This window comes from Gossypium arboreum, chromosome 7 (genome assembly GCF_025698485.1).
Source record: "Gossypium arboreum isolate Shixiya-1 chromosome 7, ASM2569848v2, whole genome shotgun sequence".
Classification (NCBI taxonomy): Eukaryota; Viridiplantae; Streptophyta; class Magnoliopsida; order Malvales; family Malvaceae; genus Gossypium; species Gossypium arboreum.
The window spans coordinates 35144133-35162240 of NC_069076.1; the positions used below are offsets into that span (position 1 = coordinate 35144133).

The window sequence follows — 18108 nt, forward strand, 5'->3', positions numbered from 1 at the left end:
TATGTTACGCCGGTATCGTTCGGATCCTTCACATATAATTTCACCGATGTAAATTGAACTGCGACCGGATATGACTTATGAAGAAGAACCGATTAAGATTTTAGCTCGAGAAGTCAAACAACTAAGAAATAAAAGTGTTGCACTTGTGAAAGTGTTGTGGCAAAAGCATGGGGTAGAAGAGACTACATGGGAACCTGAAGAAACTATGAGAAACCAATACCCACACCTGTTTACCGGTAAGATTTTCGAGGACGAAAATCCTTAAAAGGGGGGGAGAGTTGTAATATCCTGAATTAGGGCTTAATCGGAATAGTGGTTTCGTGACCACAAATCTGAGATAGAAATAATTATTTTATAATTCTTTTGATGATTATGATATGATTGCATGATTGTGTGAAAATTTTGTGATGAAATTCTATGCCTAAAGTGCTTAAATTGAAAGTAGGGACTAAATCGAATAAGTTGCAAAACTTGCATTCTAGAAGTTTTTAGTATGAAATTGTTTTGGAATATTAATGAGGAGGTATTAAATAGCAATTTGACCAATTTTAAGTTCATGGACAAAATTAGGACATGGAAGGAATTTTTGGAAAGTTTAGTAGTAACGGTATTTTGGTCATTTAGTTATTAAAATGAATTAAAAACAAAATTAAAAGCCAATTTTTGTCCATCTTCTTCATTAGGCCGAAATTTCAAGGGTTCTCCATAGCTAGGGTTTGTTTCAAGCTTCCAAGCTCCATAGTAAGTGATTTCAAGCCCCGTTTTTAATGTTCTTTACGTTTTTGGAATCCCGATAGCTCGATTAAGCTTATGTTAGCAATAATTCAACCTAGCGTTTATATTTGGAAAAATACCCATAGGTGAAATTTGTGTATTTTGATGTTTTATGATCGAATATGAGGTTTTAAATTATGTTAGACAACTTGTGCTACTCGGTTTTGAGTGAAAACGAGTAAAAGGGCTTAATCGGCAAAAATACCTAATAGTCACAAGTATATGTTAGAGAGAGAATTTGATGTTGCCATAGAAGGAAAAGTGATCAGCATGTTATAAAACATAAGAATAAGGAATAAAGTTTAATTCCGAGCCTAGGGCAAAAGTGTAATTATGCAAAAGTTTAGGGCAAAAGTGTAATTTTTCAAAAGTTCGTATTAAATGCTGTTTTGATGAATGTATGTATTAAATAAGATTAATTTGGCATTATAGATCAAGAGAAACGAGATTCAAGTCGCGATCGAGGAAAAGAAAAGATTGTGGACTAAATTGCAAAATCTTTATATTTTGGTACCAAGGTAAGTTCATGTGTAAATAATGTAGCATAATTGTTATTTTTAAGTTATTGATGTTAATTATATGATACGCTGATTTTTAATCGTGAAATATTATGCTTTGTGGTTAATGTTGAGTAATATGCAAATTATGTTTACTACTTGATAAATATGAATTGCTACCAAGTATCGGCCCGATATTCCATGGAAGACGACAAATATGAGATCGAGGAAAAGCCCGTTTGAACCTTAGGAATAGATTAGGATACAAGTGACATGTCACTAGGATGGTTGAGCATCCGAACTTGTTGAGTTGAGTCCGAGTTCACTTATGGACGCAAATGTCCGAACTCGTTGAGTTGAGTCCGAGTTCGTGAGATGTAACTAGGCATCCGAACTCGTTGAGTTGAGTCCGAGTTCATTTATGGATGCGAACGCCCGAGCTCGTTGAGTTGAGTCCGAGTTCACTTAGGGGCGGGTTACATGGTTTCTTTATTACATATGTGGCACTTATGTGCAAATTATCCATGTATCCGAGTTATATTCCGATGTGTTCAACGGTTGAAATTTCCAGTGAAATGAAAGAACACTTAAGATGCAAGCGACGTATTGCTAAGTGTTGTGAAATGGACACTTTGGACAGGTATGTTCTTAACCCTCGGGTTGATAATAGATACAACAACGATAAGGTGGTAAGATGATGAATGATGTTTAGAAATATGATATATGTTTTGGTGGTACCATGCTAAAGTTGTTTGGTATATTTATATTGTTATGTTACTTGTTATTTACATATGAACTTACTAAGCATTTATGCTTACTCCTTCCTTTTCATTCACTGTAGTTTTGAACAAGCCGGCTCAGGAATCGGGACAGGTCGAAAGTTCGATCACACTATCCAAAGGACTTTTATCTTGGTAAATGGCTTGTACAACTACTTAAGTATGGCATGTATAGCAATATACCTATTTTGTGTAAATAATTTTATGATATGGCCATGTTTGGTTGAGAAAATGTTTGATATTGATAAGTCATGGTGATGGCTAATTTAGATCATGTTTGATATTATGGAAGTTTAATAGGTTATCTAGTAAATTCATGGAAAGATGAAACTTGCCTTAAAACAGAATATTGCTGCAGCAATGACATGAATTTGAAAAATCACTAAAAATAGTATAAATGGAACTAAATAATGAGTAAGTTATGAAATTGAAGCTTAATGAGTCTATTTTCATGTGGATTGAACAAAACAGGCATATAAATTATATTTTATGAGATATTTAAACTTTTGTGAAACAGGGCTAGAGTGATTTCTGGATCCCCTGTTCTAACTTTAAAAATTCATAATAAATTTTAGAAAAATAATTAGAAGTTTTTCTTTATATGTACAGATTCCTTATGGAGTTTAGTTTTAATAAAAACAAACCTTGTAGTCATTGAAATTCTGTATAGAGAGATATCTGGTTCGTAATACACATATGTCAGAGCAGTCGAACCCTGAAACAGGGGAGACTTTAACTAATAAACTGTACTAATTGGCCCAACCAAAAATTCTAGAAAAAAATTATTAAATAGATATATGAGTCTAGATTTAGGGAAAATTTACAGATCTTGATTTCGAGTTTTATAACTTGAGATATGATTTTTCTTGTAACTGTGATGCGAGTAGCTAGAAAGCTGTGAATGTAGAAACAAATGATTTGAAGTTCTTAAATTGATAAATTATGTTCGGTAACCCCTCAAGCTCGACTCCGGTGATGGTCTCAGGCGTGGGGGCGTTACATGAATGATGTTTAGAAATGTGATATATGTTTTGGTGGTACCATGCTAAAGTTGTTTGGTATATTTGTATTGTTATGTTACTTGTTATTTACATATGAACTTACTAAGCATTTATGCTTACTCCTTCCTTTTCATTCACTGTAGTTTTGAACAAGCCGGCTCAGGAATCGGGACAGGTCGAAAGTTCGATCACACTATCCAAAGGACTTTTATCTTGGTAAATGGCTTGTACAACTACTTAAGTATGGCATGTATAGCAATATACCTATTTTGTGTAAATAATTTTATGATATGGCCATGTTTGGTTGAGAAAATGTTTGATATTGATAAGTCATGGTGATGGCTAATTTAGATCATGTTTGATATCATGGAAGTTTAACAGGTTATCTAGTTCATAAAAATTCATGGAAAGATGAAACTTGCCTTAAAACAGAATATTGCTGCAGCAATGACATGAATTTGAAAAATCACTAAAAATAGTATAAATATAACTAAATGATTAGTAAGTTATGAAATTGAAGCTTAATGAGTCTATTTTCATATGGATTGAACAAAACAGGAATATAAATTATATTTTATGAGATATTTAAACTTTTGAAAAACAGGGCCAGAGTGATTTCTGGATCCCCTGTTCTGACTTTAAAAATTCATAATAAATTTTACTAAAATAATTAAAAGTTTTTATTTATATGTACAGATTCCTTATTGAGTCTAGTTTTAATAGAAACAAACCTCATAGTCATTTAAATTTTGTATAGAGATATATCTGATTCGTAATACACAAAGGTCAGAGCAGTCAAACCCTGAAACAGGGGATACTTTAATTAATAAACTGTACTAATTGGCCCAATAAAAAATTCTAGAAAAAAATTAGTAAATAGATATATGAGTATAAATTCAGTGAAAATTTATGGATCTTGATTTCGAGTTTCGTAACTCAAGATATGATTTTTCTTGTAACTGTGATGCGAGTAGCTAGAAAGCTGTGAATGTAGAAACAAATGATTTGAAGTTCTTAAATTGATAAATTATATTCGATAACCCCTCAAGCTCGACTCCGGTGATGGTCTCGGGCATGGGGGCGTTACAGTGTGTCCCTAGTTCAAAGGTTATACGGCCTAAGACACAGGCATGTCTCAGCTGTGTGACCCCTATTTCATAAATTCTGTAACTTTTTCCTAAACTTTCGAAATTGTTTCAAATTAGTCCCAATTTGATTCTAAGCTATTTTTAGGGCCTCGAGGGATCAATTTAGGGATGGTATGTATGTATATGATTGGTTTGTGATATGATTATGTTATTGAATGATATTAAGTTTAAATGTTCTCAATTGTACAGTAATGCTCCGTAACCTTAATCTGGCAACAGATATGGGTTAGGGGTGTTACAGTTTCAATTGCCCTAGCATATTTTCATTCATAATTAATTTTATTAATCCATTCATTAAATCTCTTTATCAGTTTTTCATATGTTTCTTTTGCATAGTTTAATTAGTCAATTTCATAGTAATAGCATAACCAATTATTTTAATCAATTCCGATGCCTGTGGAGACGATACTCACTCATCACTTTATTACTTGATTCGATATGTATAGTTGCACATTCGCATTACATATTCACATACAATAGTTAGCATAACAATATTTATTTAAATCAATTTTATTATTAAAATATCTATTAAATTTTACCTTGTTATGAGTGGAAATGTATATGGGTAGTTCGTTCAAGGACGTAAAAATGGAAATCAGTACCGTGCCCATGATTGCAGTAGTAAAATGCAACCACCAATTTTTATTTTTCTTGTTTGCGTTGCCCGAAACATCTCTCGGTATAATGTCGCCAACATAGCAGACTCCTAACTGAGTTCGCTCGCTCCTCTAAAATCGACAAGTTTCAACAGTCACCTTAGATGGACAAGTCCTTGTAATGTCATTCTCATTCTCTTTTAACAGCCAGACAAGTCACGCTCCTCTAATGTCGTTCTCTTTCGACTTTAGTCAAATACTCATCTAGCACCGTGAAGGTTCTTCGTAACCAAGCCATATCGATTCGACTTTCGTAAATTGTCTTCGAAACTGAACCCAAAATTTCTCCATATACGCCTCGCCAATCACCAGACTAAACAAACTTGGTGATTACCGACCCATGCATGGGTAACCCCAACTGTAAATGCACATCCTCCAGAGTGATAGTACACTTGCCGCATAGAAGATGGAATGTATGCATATCGGGTCTCCACCTCTCCACCAACATGCTTACAAGTTTCAGGTCTAACTTACACCCCCGACCTATAAGGGAGACATGCCAAAACTGGCTTCCTTCAAATATAGTTCAATCAACGGTAATAGAGGATCAGGCAGATTACGAATATGGCATTGTAAAATTCGATCTTCCACCTATTTACGTAAAAATATACAAAATATTAAGTTAATATACAACAATGAAATAAAAAATTAAACAAAATTGAAATTTATTAAAAATTATTCTTACCATTTGCAATTGAATGACAGAAATGTGCTTGTCATCATGATAGATTAGAGAACCTGCCATTGCTAATTATATAGAACACAAATTAATTTTAAAAAAATATTTTCAGAAAATATTAATAAAAAATCTAATAGAAAATATAATTTAGATTTTTAGAGAATTTGAAAGAATTTTGAGAGTGGTTTGAGAATTTGAGAGAATTTTGTGAGACATGAATAAGGGTGGGGTTTTTATAGTTTTTTTTTTTTACCATTTGGGGGGATGACTATTTAAAATAGTAGTTGGAGAAGTATTCGTTAGGGAAAAAATCGTCCACCTAAAGGTGTTTTATTGGTGTCATGTAAAAAGCGTTTTTAATTGTAAGTGTTTTTCTAGATTTTCTTTGAAAACACTTCCAATTGAAAACATTTTCCCTAAATCGATCTATACCTGTAAATATTCTAAAAATCATCTTATTCTGATAATTTAAAAAAATTGACATTTTTGATAATTTAATTCCTCTATCTTTACCGTTAACGTACCATTGACTTACACAAGAGTTAAAGAAAATGTATAATAACAAAATTTTATTTTATTGTAAATATGATACATATTTTTCATCCCAAAATTTTTAAAAAGAAAAGGAATAAATTTTTGAATGATAAAATTAAGAGATTTAAATGTAAAAACAAAAAAAACAAGACAAAACAAAACAAAAAGATAGACAAAAAAGAAATGTGACTATTGGTTTCATAATTGATGGCAATTAAGCATTGAAAAGACATGAAAGCTAAGGAGATTGGTCTGAATTAACGGGTTTAAAAGTATGAAAAGACTGCTATAGTCCCCCCTCCCCACTCCCCGCACTCCCCACCCTTATTTGCCATATTTAATATATTTTCAGAACATAAAATAAAAGTTAATAATAAATTGACATTTCGTTTATATTTCTAATATTTTATAAAAATATTTAAAATATAAATCACTAAACTTTAACAATTAATTATTAAATTATAAATATAATAACTATAAATCCTCATTTATATATATTTTCTAGAATAAATGTATCATTCAAATCTGATTTACAAACCATAAAATTAATTTTTTTGAGATTTATAATTATTCTTTCCAATGACATCATTATTAAAGTTTTAATTCAAATTTTTCTTTAAAAATATATTTATCATTGCACTTAACATTTATTTATATATAAATTTACTATATTATTAAAATAATTAATATTTTTCACGGTATAAAAATTTGTAATTATTTTAAAATTTTAATATTCTCTGGGACAAATCACAACATTTCACGAGTTTTTAAATTTCACTTTGCCACCAAATAATTTTCCATACTAAAAATAATAATATATCTGTAGCCTTGGTTGTCCCATTCAGTTTCACCACTTTTTTGGCCAAAAGTTTGAAACAGTTTTTCTCACAGAATTTCTAGCAGCTACCTAAGCTAAGCTTGGTTGTTGTGGTTTCGAAAACACGAGGAAACAACTCTCTCGCGACTCACTCGTAGGCAGGCCCAGCACAGCACAGCAAGGGTAGAATTTAACCTGAAAATCATGATCAAAAATGGGTTTTTAGTTGTTTCCTTCAATTGCCTACTCCATGTTTAAATTCTTCTTGGACTGATCCAATCCCCACATTCTTTTCCTAAATTTGTAAAGGCACCTAAAACTAATTGCCAAAAGTAATATGCAAAAATGTTCTTTTCAACTTCAGCTAACGACTATAACAATATCAACCCTTTTCTACACTTTCCTTCTTCTTCTTACCATCCCCAAGCTCTTCCTCCTCCTCCTCCTCCTCTTTTAAGTCATGAATCTAATGGCATTCTCCTTAATCATCATCATCATCACCATGATTTGGTGTCGGCTTCTTCATTGTTGCCTGCAAATCCTCAGTTGACCGACACTTTACTTAACATGGCACTTTTGAATAAGGACGGGGTTGGTTTTGGTGGTCCTCCAGGGTTTGGTTTTCCCGTCAACAAGGCTGTGAAGAAAGATCGACATAGCAAGATTTGCACTGCACAAGGGGTGAGAGATAGGAGGGTGAGGCTGTCCATAGAAATCGCCCGCGAGTTCTTTGATCTACAAGACATGCTAGGGTTTGACAAAGCAAGCAAAACCGTGGAGTGGCTGCTTAGGAAGTCGAACAATGCCATAAGGGAGCTGGTAAAGATGAAGCGTCACGGAAATGGTTGTCCCGGGGGTCAAAGGAGTTTTTCTCTCGTTCCTGATGATCAGTATGAAATGGTAGCAGAGAATGGAGCCCTTGGTGTCGATGGAGGAGAGTTTGAGGGCACAGCTTTCCAAAGCAACTTACTTGAGCTAGAGGGTGTTGTTTCTAAAGATAAAAAGATGAAAAATTTACACAAAGCAGCAGTCCCTCTGCTAGCAAAAGAGTCAAGAGCAAAGGCAAGGGCAAGAGCAAGGGAAAGGACTCGAGAAAAAATGTGCAGTGGGTCTGGGAGTAGTACTAGTAGACATGAGTGGAAAATATGTCCAGATTCAAGCCCTCATTTCTTAAGGTCTTTGTCCCAACTTGAACCAACCAAGAAATCAGATCATTCTTATGGCCACAACAGTTCCAGCATGGCATCTTCCTTTAAGGTTGTTGCTCATCAAGTTGAAGAACCTAGTGCAGCATCAAGAGACAATGTTATCGAGGAATCTCTAATGATCAGAAGGATGTTGAAGCCATCTGCAATTTTGGGTTTTCAGCAAAACCTTGCAACTTCAAAGGATGCAAGCTGCAACAGCAGTGGCAATAACGGCTTTCCCAATTTGTCTCAGAAGTGGGATATTAATGGTGCAATGGCACACTCTACGCTTTGTGCTGTAACAACTAATGTCAATCTCTCAACAGGTACTATCCGAAAACATATATATGAGGCCCTTCTTACCTTTGATTTTTTTTTTAAATTAACTAAAAGGATCCCGAAGCAGAACTACAAAATCAGAGAACACCATGCATAAGATAAGTATCCTCAGAGACCATTAAATAAAAGAATCAGCACTCACCTAAACAACACTGAAATGCAAACTTCGACATGCAGAAGTAACCCCTAGTAGTAAGCAGTAATTCTGAACCTGATAAATAATTACCCCATACAAACACGCCAAGAAAAGCATCAAGACACCTCAACAACGGCAACGACACATGCCATTGCATCCATTTCTTACAATTGATTATCTCACTTCATATATAATTAATTGATTTCAATCTTAATTTTCAGGAGTTCAACTGTATGGCAAACCCTGAGAGGCCTGCTTTCCTTTCATTGAATAACTAATTACTTGAGCAGTGCATGAGCATGAAGGGGTGTAAGCTATAGTTCTAATTTTTTGTTGATTTAAGGTTTGATAGAGCAAATAAAAACTCTTTGCTCAAACTGATTTGCCGGTCTCTTGCTTAGAACTATGTTCTTTGCTCTAGTAGCTTGGCTAGTTTTGGCTTAGCTAAAAAGAATTGAATTGCGGATCTCATGGGGTAAGAAACTCAAAATTAATGAAAAAGTTTATCTAGTTTTCCATCTCTATATAATGTTGTTTATGTCCAATATTTATTTGTTCTTAATTCCAACAATTCTCCTGCATGGTCCATCCCCTCCGATCCCCCTTTTCTTTTGGTTGTTTGATGATTATCTGATAATGAGCAGACAGCATGTAAAGAAAGTTGGCCTTAATTTTGAGTCAACTACTCAATAATGGCGTTAAAATAAAAGTACAGAATTCAGTGGATGATTTTTATGGGATAAAGTATCGTTAGTTTTGGCAGCTGGAACTGCTACCGACACCTTATCTTGCTTCTTAGACCAAATGATGAGAAAGATTTAATTATAATATATAATAAGCCAAATGATTAGAAAGATTTAATTATAATATAGGACCTGTCAGTCACTGAGAGTGGAGTCACTCAGAATCCCCAGAATTGAGCCAACTTGTTATTGGAGGATCACAATTTCTGTTTTGGAGCAATTACCTTACCTGTGAGTAACTTCAATCAATCCTAAGAACACACACAAGTATATATATGCTACACCATTAGCAGATACTTTAAGTTGGCCAGATTGTATTTGTTGGTAAGAAACCCTAAAAGTCTTTTAATGTTGCATAAACCCCAGTATTAGAGGACCGACAAGATTGGATCATAGAGCTCCTTAATGCAATCTCAAAATTAAAGATGCTTCATTTTGTGATTACTATATATGCATGGTTGGCGTTGCATTCCTCCACTTCTTGTATTGGGATATATGAAATGTTTATTTAGATTGTTGCTTTGATGATGCGTGTGAAACATAACATTTTCCCAAACCCTCTATATTGTGTATGCTTATCAGAATGGCTACTTTCAAGCATAGCGAAACATAAAACTATGGATTATCATGTCTACACTTGCCATAGAGTTCAAGAGGGATATGTTGAGTAGTTTTTCTGCCAAACCACAGCCTTGAATAAACCAGAACCTGTTACTAGATATATATGCAGAGTCTTTCTGGAAGAGAAGCTTTTTTTTTTTTTCTATATTTTAATGTGGTTATCCTTACTTAGGTGAAGTTTCCATTTGAATTTGAGGATTGATCCTGCACTGATTCTATCAATAGATGCCTTTTCATACATCATATTTGATTTGATGCCTTACCCTTTTCTCTATCCTTTGTATTTTACTCTATGGAGTGTGTATATCTACTATCTTTAATGCTTTCCATCATCTCTTCATCTTCTTAATTTTTTTTTTCTTTTTGAAAACTATATTTTCATTCTTGTCTTATGATACAATAATTATATAATGAAAGTAGAGGATCTTCAGCTGTTAATGCCTTGATAATTAGTATCTTTCCTGAAGAGATAAATGTAAGTTAAATATGGAGCAATCAATTGCCCCATACCAAAGAGAAACTTTAAAGCTAAATATGTATATTATATATGCATGCCATCTTCAATTCGTTAAAATAGTGGTGCTTGATTTTGTTTATAATTTGTTTTTGCGCCTAGTAATTTGTATTGCTTGTTATTCTTAGTCAGAGAATTATTGAAATGTTTTGAAATGGAAGAAAAAATCCAAATGATACTAATCATCGTTTAGAGTGAGGTTGACAGTTTTGGAAGCTTTTTTATAGGTTACTCTTGTTTTTGCCTGTGGTTAACAGTGTTCTTTTTTAGACGTTTCATTTCTATTTTGAGATTTCTGCTGCTACTATTTTTTTGGATAAGGAGAAAAAATAGAGATTATTTGAGGATCCAACTTAGTTTCCGTATCAACTGAAGGGTTAATATTGTGAATTCGGAACTTTTTTTTTTACTATAATTCTCTAAAATTTTTGGACACTTAGTCAATTCTTTAATTGTTAACTGCTCTCTTTGACTCAGTCAATTCGTACAATCATATCATAGTATGCACCTAAATCTAAATAAGTTCAATAGTACTACCTTTCCAAAACGCTCTTTCCATTGTCTCCAATGAGTTTAAATTTATCCAATGGTAAGTGATATAAACCATGCCTATGGTGATTGAATAGGATACTTCATTAGCCTCAACTTCTCCAATTACCCATTATTTTCATCGTGTATGTAATATAAGCATGCTCTTCATCATCAACACAACTGATCCACTCGCTAAGCTATCTAGCTTTAACATAGACAAATATAGATATATGATAAGGTTTGAAGTTATATATATAGCTTATTCAACTAAAAGATCACTCATCACACACCCAAGGCTTAATCACATCAAGATCCACTTTAAACAAATAGAATCACACAGGAATAAACTAGAAAGGATAAACAAACAAAAGATAACAGGAGATTGTTTAAACAAGTCCAGAGTGAGAATGTGCGTTAATTACCTTAGAGCATGCATGAGGTATGAGAATCTCCGGTGTGCTACTGGATGCATGCATGGAAAATAATATAATCTCCCTTTGATAACAGTCTTCAATTAATCAATGATATGATGAACAAATCATTGCATGCAAGAAAAACAACCCTATGCCCATAGCCTTTTATTCACACCTCAGTTGATGCACATGGCTGTTCTCATATTGACAAACAAACTAGTACTGAACAGTAAATGGAACACTAGATACTTAATGTGCCGGAATTTGCCTACCTATTATTGCATACATATAATTAGCCTAAGCACTAGAAAACAATACTAGTACTTAGGTTATTTAATTTTTTTCTTTTTTGGAATATTTTATGAGCGGAAAATATATATTTTTCTGATCGTGCGAAATCGTGGAATAAGATAGTTAAAAATCTTGTGGTGAATAAACCAAACTAAGTTAAAGATCTTTATTCCTAAAAAAGCTACTTCTATTTGCTACTTCTATTTTTATTTATCAAAATCTTGATTTCTTTGATCAACCAAAATCTATTTTACTAAAAGCTATCACTTCAAGTAGTTTAATATTTTAATTGATCTAAATTTGAAGATGATAAAGAAAAAAATTAATATGTTTAGACATCACAAATTAATTTTATTGGAGTAGTAATTATACAATTTAATAAATATAAGAAATTTTAATTACATATTGTGTTTAGTTGAAATAGTGTAATTATATTATATGTGAAGTTATGCCTCGTATTAGGGTCGAAATAGGTTTTGACGTCTTGACGAAGGAAGAGGCGTCATCCCGATGATGAGATACCTGGCATCCCGATGAGCTGATGATGACGTCACGACATGGCGATGTGTCATGTAATTTTTTCGACTTTCTTCTCCTAGTTAAAATCTATTTTAGTTTCCCACTTAAACTCTGATTAGTATAAGTTATTTTAATATTATTTGACCTACGAATTTAGCCTATAGATAAGCCTTTTTTTCACCTTAGAAAAAATAACCCATTACACATTTAGGTATTAGCCTTTACAATCTTTCAAAGAATTTTGTGTTTACATTTTGAGGGTTCTTATTTCGGGTTTTGGAGTTTAGTTTTATCTCTATTTTTTGTTCTCTTCGTTTTTTCCGTTTTAGTGAAATTGTCTTTACTCGTGACTTTTTATCCTCTTTGGAGGGGGTTTTCCAAGTAAAATATTTATGTTCGATCTTTTAAATTTCTTTGTTATGTTACTTGTCTGGTGCTTAACTGAGTTATCCCAACAAATTGGTATCAAAGCTAGTTCGATTTTCGCATTCAAGTTGTTCAAAGATGGCAACAACAAGGTTTGATATTGATAAGTTCAATGGCATAAAAAATTTCAATCTATGGTAAATTTGGATGACGACAATTCTAATTTAAGGCAATCTTGAGAAGGTCATTATAAAGAAGAAGCCTACAGACATGGATAAATCATAATGGGATAGGTTAGAAAAAAAAGCTCTATCCATGATTCAATTAAGTCTAACAAATGATATGTTACAGGAGGTTTTGACGGAGAAAACGACATTCACCATATAAAAAAGGTTAGGAACCCTCTACGCGACAAAGTCTCTGGCTAACCAATTGGTGTTAAAACAATATCTATACACGTTTTGTATGGACAAAAGTGAGCACCTTAGAGGTCACATTAATCAATTTATTACTCTTTTAAATGATTTAAAAAATGTTGAGGTCCAGATTGAAGATGAATATCAGACTATGCTATTATTGTGCTCTTTACCCTCTTCATACAAGTCTGTCAGGGTGACCCTGATTTATAGCAGAGATAATCTCTCATTCGAGTATGTGAAGGGTCATCTTTTTAGCAAAGAAAAACTTGACAATGAGTTTGGTTCAAAAAAAAATCAGATAGGCAAGTCTCAGTTTTGGTAGCATCAAGGAAGTGAGACAAAAGATGTCGCTAATGTAAAAAGTTAGGTCAAGTCAAGGCAGATTGATATAAACAACTAAATAAATGGGCTGCTAAGTGCAACGAGGAAGATTTAATTGGTGCTAATTTGGCCAATGACAAGGGTGATGATTTTTTGTTGGTGTTAATAAGTGAAAGCTCTAAACTTACGTTCGAGTGAATCTTAGATTCGAGGTGTTTTTTTCCACATGTGTCTTAACAAGGACTTGTTCTCCACATACAGTTTAGTTGAAGGTAGAGTTGTGCGCATAGGGAATGTCTCACCTAGTAAAGTAACCAGTGTTGGTATTATTCAGATTAGGATGCACGACATGACAATTAAGACACTATCAGATGTCAAACATGTGACTGACTTAAAGAAAAATCTCATCTCTTTAGGAATATTGGACTCGAAGTGTTGTAGAATTGACATCGAGTCAATCGACATTAAGGTATCCCGTGGAGCTCTTGTTTTGATGAAAGGTAAAAAAAATTGACAGTCTTTATGTTCTAGAAGGATCAACGGTGACTAGTGAAATAGAATGTCCCTTGTCTATTAAGGAGTCAAAATTGACTCGTTTGAAGCGAATGCAACTTGGTCATAGGACAGAAAAAGTTATAATCGTTCCATATAAGAGAGGTTCTCTTTTGGATGTAGGTTTTGAAAAGATAGGGTATTGTGTTTGTGGAAATCAGACTTAGGTCAGTTTTGATTTGACAATGCACAAGACGAAGACTAATAGTCTTTCTAGCTTTTAAGCACAGCTTCGACTTAGTTATATCCTACGTAGTTCGAGATAGGTCTGTAGCAGGCTTTGGCAAAGAAGACATTGTGGAAATACAAGTCAAGCTGGAGATTTGTAGAGTTATGCCTCGTATTTGGGTTGAAACAGGTTTTATGTCCCGACGAAGAAAGAGGTATCATCCAGACAAAGGAAAAGGCGTCGTCCCAATGATACGATACCTAGCATCCGGACGAGCCGATGATGACATCACAACGCAAGGACGTGTCATGCAATTTTTTTAACTTTCTTCTCCTAGTTAAATTTTATTTTAATTTCCCACTTAAACTCTGATTAGTGTAGGTTATTTTAATATTATTTGACCTACGAATTTAGCCTATAAATAGGCCATTTTTCACCTTAGAAAAAATAACCATTACACATTTAGGTATTAGCTTTTACAAGTTTTCAAAGAATTTTGTATTTAATTTTGAGGGTTTTTATTTCGGGTTTTCGGTTGTAGTCTTTGTTTTTGTTGTTTTAGTGAATTATATTTACCCATGGTTTTTTATCCTATTCTAAGGGTGTTTTCCACGTAAAATATTTTTGTTCGATCTTTTCAATTTATTTGTTATATTACTTGTTCGTTGCTTAACCGGGTTATCCCCAACATTATAATTTCTAATCTCATGTTTACTAGTATATATTGTAATTACATAACTATCTTATTTTAAATTCTAAAAAGGAGTCAATTGAGTCTTAGCTCAATTAGCATGGGCATTGTTGCCAATGCAGGAGGACGTGGGTTTGAGTGCATTGAAGCACATTATCCTCTTATTTATGGGTCGGGGGGCTATGGGTAGTTCTAGGCATTGTGTCAAAAAGAGCAGATATGATCAAAACTTATAGTGAGATTGTTAAAAAAGAATATAAAAAGGATATTAATTATGGGCCAATCATTATCATTATTTGTAATTTCTATTAAATTTTGTTAACTTAACATGTCTTTTTTTTTTTTTGTCAAACAAATGTTAAGTCATATGAGGGCAATCTAATCAAGATGCCAAGTTGACAATTTTTACAGAAAATACTAACAATGCTAATGATTAGATTGAGATTTTAAATAAAAAAGGTAAGAGGAATTAATTTTAACTTTTTAAATGCAGGATTATATTTTAAATTTTGTCAAGTACATGGACTAACTACATATTTTAGCCTAAAAATCTATTCATAATAATTGAGAAAAATTCTCTAAACAAGTAACAAAACTTAATTAGTTCAAGAAAGTATTCAATAGTACAATCACTAAAAAGTTAAGAAAATAAGCATCCTATAAAATTTTATTTAATTACTCTAGCATTTCATATTTTGTTAATCTATTTCTCTATAATATTAGACATATACTACATGTCATCATTGGTTGGACAGTGGCCAAGTATAAATAATTAATAATAAATATCATATTATTTAGTTTAAATTAGTATAAATATTTTATAGTAAATATATAATCAAGTAAAATTAAAAATAAAAATTTATTATAAATACTATGTAATTTAGTATATATTTAATAGATCAAAATATATGAGAATTTATCTCTATCAATAAATTAACAATTTTTTTCTTTTTGCTAGGCAAAGATTTTATTATTAAGAAAAGAAAAACCAAATTACAACAAACAAAAGAAGTTATCCAAAACATAAAATAAAAGCCACCTAAACACGCCTACAACGCATACTAGAGGTGATCAACATAAGCTACACAACAGCAGCTACAACAAAAACAACAACAACAACAACAACAACAACAACAACAACAACAACAACAACAAAAATTCATGAATCCTAGTTACCAAGCTTTGTTGAAATAGCGGCCACGACTTGAGGAACTATTTTATATTGTACTTGCCTATTTTTAAAGTTGGCAAAATTTAGAACAAATGCATTGGACTATCTATTTTGAAGATATTTGGATAAGTTAGAGCCGAAAACATGAAGACCAATTGGGTTAAGTTGAAGACTTGAAGATTAATTACTTGCAAATCTAGTAAAGTCACTTTCTATATTTGAAAACATTGTATTACACCAAGACTCTTATGAAATGATTATCCTATGTTGTTTTTTATATTTACTTTATAGAAAAATGATTACATTATGACTCCTATTTAAGCAAAACTTAAGTAGTATATAAACTTAATTTTTGCTAGGTTAAAGAGTAATTGAGAGATTGAAAAAGTAAAAACTTGTTCACATTAGGAATGTTTTATGTGTGCGTTGTTTTTGTAAGAAAACAAGAGAGTCTCTTGTATTGAAAACTAAGCTTTTGAGGAGGAATCTTAGTAGGAGAGTGATCTAGTCTTTGAACAATGGTGAGGTCATTAAATCGGTGAGAGTTAGTCAATATTAGTGCGTAAATCATTGGTTGTACTATAAGAAAGATAGCAGGTCATTGCTCTGAGCAAGGCCCCGCAGATATAGACTGAAGTTGACTGTGTAAACAATCTTAATGTTCTTATTTACTTTTTTTTGCACTTTTGACTTTGTGGTTGAAACCGTGGCCATAGTTCCAAACACTACTTTAGCCATGGTTTCTATTTGCTAAGCAAGTAGTCCTCTCATTTCTACAATTGGTATCAAAGCCTCTCACTAAATGCAAAATGGTGATAATTTTGGTTGATATACTTGCTTGCAATGGAAGGATATTTAGTCACATTCCCTCTATGCTCGATGGAGCAAGTTATGTATAGTGGAAAGTTAAAATGAAAGTGTTTATTAAGTTAACGGATGAACGAGTCTAGAAGGCTATTTTAACTTGATGTACTCATCCCTCCACTAAAGCTAAATGAGTAAAAACTCTCAACGCCAGCGCACCCTAGACTACTGAAGAAGAAAAAATTGCTAATGCCAATTTCAAAGACCTTTATTCTATTTTCTATAGAGGCTTGGGGAATTCTAAAGATAGCTCTTGAAGGGGCCAATAAAGTGACATAATCAAAGCTTCAGATGCTAACAACTAAATTTGAGAATTTAAGGATGTGGGAATTAGAGACGATTTGAAAGTTTTATGTAAAACTCTGTGACTTGGCCAATCAGGCTTTTACCTTAGGGAGTGAGTATTCAAACTCCAAACTTGTGAGAAAGGTTCTTAGGTCTTTTCTTGAAAGGTTCTGTATCAAAGTAATAGCCATCGAGGAAGCCAAGGATATTGATGCGATAAGGATTGATGAGTTAATTGGATCTTTCTAAACCTTTGAGACCAACATAGAAGAGGTTAAGAAGGGCAAAACAAAATCTGAGAAAAAATTACTTTTGTAATGGTTGAAACTATGCCTACTGAACAAAACACTATTCTCAAAGAAATGTAACAACAACTTGCTTTGCTTACTTAAGGGTTCAACAAAATGGCCAATAAGTAGTTTAGGAGGAATAAACAATCTAAGTTATCCAAAGCTATCCAAAAGGGAAATTTTAAAAACAAAGCTAAGTCAAATGAACCTATTAAAGAGAAGAAATAGGGAATTCAATGCAATGAATGCCATGGCTTTGGGCATATCCAAGCAGAATGTGCAAATACCCAGAAAAAGAAAAAAGGGAAATATTTATGTGTGATTTAGAGTGATGAAACCAGGTTAGAATCAAAGTCAAATGATGAACAGGTGAGCAAATTTGTTGCTTTCACATTAAAAGTGAATGAGCTAGATGCTACTGATTGTGAATCAGTCGAGTGTAATAAAGAAGAGGCGCATGATGATTGTTGAAATCTTACAATCTCATGTTGAAAAAATAGAATCTTCTGTGTGGTGTTAATTCAAAGTTTTCTTATAATAACTTATTTTTCAGTGGTGTCAAAAACAATGGTTTTTGGACCACAATTCTGATAAGTGAATATATGAATATTATTGTTTAATATTTATGAGTAAATTATTACGATATAGTGAATTTTATTTGATAATTTTATTTAATTAGGTAATTAGATAAGTATAAGTGGCTGTCCCTAAAGTCAAGTGGTTTTAAAATATGAGATATCAAGACCTTGTTTTTTAAAACCATCATCTTCCACTTACCATTTTTACCACCAAAAAAGAGAA

At 32.8% G+C, this 18108-nt stretch overlaps 1 protein-coding gene across 1 annotated transcript; it reads left to right on the forward strand.

Moving 5' to 3' along the window:
* Positions 1-6923: 6923 nt before the first annotated feature.
* LOC108468318 (transcription factor CYCLOIDEA-like) lies at positions 6924-9076 on the forward strand. The gene is made up of 2 exons (XM_053031330.1): positions 6924-8398; positions 8769-9076. Exons 1-2 carry the CDS (start codon positions 7231-7233, stop codon positions 8792-8794), a joined length of 1194 nt encoding a protein of 397 aa, XP_052887290.1. The 5' UTR covers positions 6924-7230; the 3' UTR covers positions 8795-9076.
* The last annotated feature ends 9032 nt before the right edge of the window (positions 9077-18108 follow it).

Excerpts from the sequence above, each read along its gene's own strand:
- LOC108468318 (XM_053031330.1), top strand. The coding sequence starts at position 7,231 with ATGTTCTTTTCAACTTCAGCTAACGACTATAACAATATCAACCCTTTT. Across the intron at positions 8,399-8,768 it reads TAATGTCAATCTCTCAACAG|GAGTTCAACTGTATGGCAAA; the intron begins GTACTATCCGAA and ends CTTAATTTTCAG.